Here is a 5,629-nt window from a genome sequence, read left to right as displayed (position 1 = left end):
ACTTACTTACTTACTAAGTAATGTAATTAGTTACTTTTTTAGGGAGTAATGCAGTCATTCATTCTCTGTTCACCTATAAGAATCTCATGAAAACATCTCCAGCTCATGTTTCACTCCAAAATCGAAAGAAAGAATTAAGTATATTATTATATTTGCCATAAAGAAAATGAAGCCTGTCATTCGGACCATTAGGACATTTTGCACATTTGCATGACAATTAAGCACATTCATATTACTGTAATGTGTCTGCACTTTTTATTTTTAATGGAAATTCTCACAAGATACTAATTTCCTTAATGCAACCATTTAGTATCAATTACTTTAAATCAGCATATATTAAAGACAATGCTGCACTTTATATTTTGGATGGGTTTTCAATCCTTTAAATACCACAGACCCACAAATAAGATCATCCTCATGGAAAGGACACAGTTTGAATGGGCATGATGCCTCTGATAGGACAGCATCATAAAAGTTATTGTATAAATCCCTTGTATAAAGACCCAACTGATGAAAAATGTATATTACAAATTTCTATTATTTGGAAAATTGTTTTAATCAAGTTGCATTATTCTATTCTACTCTATTGTACAGGTAATATTTATTTATTTACTTAAAATTGTAATCTTATATATATATATTAGTGCTGTCAATCGATTAAAAAAATTAACTAATTAATCGCAAATTTTTTCTGAAATTAATCACAATGAATCCCACCTAACGTTAAAGTTTTTAAATATACTTTTATATTGCAATAATCTCACATTCAATTTTCAAATTAATGTACAAACAACATAAAGACAGTATATTTTTAAATATTTGTTTAATGGCATCTTTTTTTATGGCTGAAGGCCAGTATCAATGATACCAATGCTGATATCTTTATAAAATTGCCCCGCCCCTTCCTAATTTTTAACCATTGACTAGCCATTCAGCATTACAGTGTAATTGAGAGCTATCAATTTTAGCATTTATTAGACTTTTAAAAACTTATTTCTAAATTAAAAGTGAACTTAAAACAATCTTCACATAAACCCATTATAATAAGTGTCATATTTACCCGTGCGCTTCAGCAGAAATATACAGAAATTGAAGTTATCAAACTCTAAATTAAATATAGATGAATCCTTAAAGCTATAAAAGTTATTGATTTCCTCTTTTTTCTTTGTCCTTTGATTAAGTCATCACAGCAGCTGGTTATTAGGTTGTTTTGGCTGCTATTACTTTAAGAGCTGCCGCTGCTGAACGTGACGCGGATCTGACCCACTTCAGGTCTTAAAGTCTCTAATAATGAGCAGACGAGTTAAATCGGGTGTGTTAGATGAGTGAATGTTCTTAAATGTGACTCATATAAAATATATTACATGCATGCACAGTTTTAAGGCATCTTTAATCACCTTTTTGGTAACATCATGACACGCTGACCACGACTTTGCATGCAAGTAGTTTATTTCATGCTTTGATATGAAATGATAAAGGCTAAAGCACGCTCCAGCGCCTTTGTGCGTGCAATAGAAGAGCATGCACTACGAGCACAGTACCGTTTCCGCTCGTTTGACTCGCGCCTGCCGCTGAAGTGCAGCTGGAGCGCTCGTCTGAAACGTCTCTGGTTTGATGTGCTCATAAAGACATTCTGCGACTGAATAAATGCACTTCTTGTCAAGAGGAAAACAGCTCTTTCTTTTGACACCACTAATATATATATAATTTTTTATTTCTATTTTTTATCTATTTGATGAATAATATTTATTTATTTTTATTTACTTATTTACATTTTTTCGTATTTTCTTAATAACTAATCATTCATCTTAACTTAATAATTTATCTTATTTTAATCTTAATTATTTATTTGTATAAATGTTTAATTATTTCAGAATTTATTTATGTTAATCTTATTATATATTAATTATTATTTATATATTTATTTACTTGTTTTAATGTAATTTATTTATTTTTATTTATTCATTTATATGTTTTTGTTATACACTAATTATTTTTAAATAATTATTTAGTAAGTAATAATTAATTTAAAACTTGTATTATTATTATTATTATTATTTATTTATTTATTTCTACATTTTTTACACTGTTTTTCCCAAACTTTTCCATGGACCCTGTTCTACTCCCTTATAGCCCCCTAAATAAGATATCATTATTTATTTTGTATTATATAGATATTTTTTTTGTTATTTTCAAGTGTTTGATTGGATCTGGTGTTGAATTATTATTCTAGTGCTTTCTGTGAGCATGAATTCTTCTGATTATCAGCTTGTGTGTGTGACCGCAGAGACTGACCATGAGAAAGCGCCGTGTTTAATGTCATTATACGTGTGGTTTTTATCAGTGCGACGTGTTGCTTCATAATGAAGCCGAATCTGAGGCTCTTTACAGAGTGCTGTGGCGCGGCGGACGCTCAGAGCCGCGAGTCGCTTTTAAAAACTGGATTTATTGTCCCGCTCAGCGTGCAGGTCCCATAACTTTCTAGTTAGCCACTACTGGTTTCATGTTTACAGACGGAGCTGAGGAGAAAATTCACACATCGCGCTCGACATGCACAAACAGCAGAGGGAGACCGCAGGCGCCAGTCCACCCCTGCTGAGACCAACGCCACTGGTCACACACACACAGAGCGCTGTTCACACTCGCCCCCACCGGAGACCCCCAACACTCGCCTTTGAACAGTTTTGGGCGACTTCCCCCTCTTAAATCTCAGGAGTGGGAAAGGTCCCCCATCACAGTAAAAAAAAAAAAAGGGATGAATCTGGAAAATGCAATAAATCTGAGATCATAGGCACGCTCTGGCCTGAGATAAATTCTTGCACCTCGGCCGGGCCGCCGCACACATCTGCCTTGCATTTAGACACTTTTACATGGAGCAGCTCCACGGGAGCCACTCGAGATCCGACACACACACACACACTCATACACTCACACACACACACACACACACAAACACACGTCGACACAAACACACACACTCACACACAAACACACACACGTCGACAAAAACACACACACTCACACACACACACACACGTCGACACAAACACACACACTCACACACACACACACACACTCACTCACACACTCACACACACACACACACACGCACACACACACACACACTCACTCACACACTCACACACACACACACACACGCACACACACACACACACTCACTCACACACTCACACACACACACACACACTCACTCACACACTCACACACTCACACGCACGTTGACACAAACACACACACTCACACACACACACACGTCGACACCAACACACACACATACACACATCGACACAAACACACTCCGTGAGAGGATAACACATCAACACAAGCGCTTTAACGTCTCTGTTGTTTTTGGAGAGCTTCTGTTTCTCCTCAGACAAAAAAAAGAGTCACTTGAGTGTCCAAAGAGAGAGAAAGAAATGAAAGAGATCTCAGCAGTGTCCCCAAAAGTGCTCAGATTTGAGTTTGCAATCAACGGTCCTCAATATGAATTTAAAGGCACAATATTTTGTTTATTTTGAATATGCGCCCTCTAGCGGCGAAAACTTACATACTGTGCCTTTAAATCATTTGGGGGAAAAAAAACAATATGGCAGAAACAGGCATACATCTGAATCACAAAACCTCTTACAAACATGTCCAGCTCATCTATCGCCCCTAAATAACAAGTATTGTTCATGTATGTATCGTTTCAGTGTGAAGTCAATTATGATATATTATTTAAGGGCTGCAAGGGAGTTTTAGGGAGTCCATAGAAAAGATTGGGGAAAATGGTGTAAAAAATATAGAAATTAATACAAAAATAACATCAAGATAAATTGTTAATTATTTTATAATAAGTAAATCTAAATAAACAAATAAATATTATTAATCAAATAAATAAATAAACTTCTAAGAGAAAGAGAAACATCTGAGATACAGTTGATAAATGTTTGAGTTCATATTAAGTTATTTGATTTTAATTTCAGACTTTATGTATCATGAGTCACATTTTTTGTAATATTTATTTATTTGTTTTAGTTTGAATTATTTTAGTACTTTAACTTAAAATAAATGAAAATGAGAAATATTGCAATGGCAACTACATGAAATAAAATAAGGTTACGTTTTTTAGTATAATATGTGATGTGATGTAAAATATATTTTATTTCAGTTATCATTTATGTATTTCAAGTAACAATGTGTTTTTTTTTTTATGGTTAACTTGAGCTTACTGGGTCTTTTTCTCGTGAGAAGCAGGAGCAAAAGTTGAAGAAATCATTGAGGAGTTGTGATGATCTGATGTTCTCTCTGTTGTGTTTTCATTCGCAGCACAATCAGAGTACGAGACTGAAGACGAGCGGCTGCAGGAGGCACAGAAGAGGTAAGAAACACCACGTCAATCTATAATCAGCGTGAGTCAATAACTCACTCTGCAGCCGTTAGAGTCACCTGATAAGAAGCCTACATAGACAGCATCTTGACTAATGCGACCTCATCAGAGAGCGATTGAGAGATAAACACAGATTTAATAAGACTGAATTATCTTTTTTCTATCATTTTTAGTATTGAATGGAATACTATTCAAAAGTGTGGGTTAGTAAGATTGTTTATGGTTTCTGAAACAAGTCTCTTCTGCTCACCGAGGCTGCATTTATTTGATCAAAAGTACAGTTAAAACAGTGCAATATTATTAGAATTTAAAACAGCTGTTTTCTGTGTGAATATGTGTTAAACTGTAATGTATTTCTGTGATGCGCAGCTGTATTTTCAGCATCATTACTCCAGTCTTCAGTGTCACATGATCTTCAGAAATCAGTATAATATGCTGATCTGCTGCTCGAGAAACATTTCTGATTATTATCAATGTTGAAAACATTAATATTTCTGTGGAAACCGTGATGCATTTTATTTTTCAGGATTCACAGATGAATAGAAAGTTCAAAACAACAGCATTGATTTATAATTTAACATTATAAATGTCACTTTTGATCGATTTAGTGTGTATTAATTGTACTGACCTCAAACTCTTTATTAATGACATCTGGGATGTTTTTGTGCATTCTGGGAGTGTTTATTTTCTGTGTGAGGAGCAGGTGTCTGTGATGCTCTTCCGTCTGCAGGCTCTCTTGTTATCGTTCGCTCTTATCGTGTGTGTTCAGTAACACTGCAAACGGTTTGTCCTGATTTATGTGCAAGCCTTCGGCTGCCAGATGCTGCATGACGGAAAATATCTGGAACTTTTCAAAGAGGGGAAAAGGACAAACAAAGCATATTGATTATTTTTCCTTGTTTAGATTTGAGAGATTTTTTGTAACCTGAAACAAAACAAAGTGACACACACTCACACACACTCTCACACGCGCACACACACACACACACACTCTCTCTCTCTCTCACACACACACACACACACACACTCACACACACACACACACACACACACTCACACACACACACACACACACACACTCACACACACACACACACACACACACTCACACACACACACACACACACACACTCACACACACACACACACACACACACTCACACACACACACACACACACACACTCACACACACACACACACACACACACTCACACACACACACACACACACACACACAC

The 5,629-nt window shown here is 35.7% G+C and overlaps 1 protein-coding gene across 1 annotated transcript in view; it reads left to right on the top strand.

Moving 5' to 3' along the window:
* The window catches only part of LOC107598149 (formin-like), a 71,831-nt gene that overhangs the window by 60,935 nt on the left and 5,267 nt on the right, over positions 1 to 5,629 (top strand). The window contains exon 17 of the mRNA XM_016289422.1: positions 4,330 to 4,381. Within this exon, the coding sequence (XP_016144908.1) occupies positions 4,330 to 4,381 (52 nt within the window). The remainder of the gene's footprint in view (positions 1 to 4,329; positions 4,382 to 5,629) is intronic.

The sequence above is a fragment of the Sinocyclocheilus grahami genome, unplaced genomic scaffold (assembly GCF_001515645.1).
Source record: "Sinocyclocheilus grahami isolate Dianchi unplaced genomic scaffold, SAMN03320097.WGS_v1.1 scaffold245.1, whole genome shotgun sequence".
NCBI lineage: Eukaryota > Metazoa > Chordata > Actinopteri > Cypriniformes > Cyprinidae > Sinocyclocheilus > Sinocyclocheilus grahami.
Note: the sequence above shows the minus strand (reverse complement) of the source record. Positions and strands in the feature narration are given on the sequence as shown.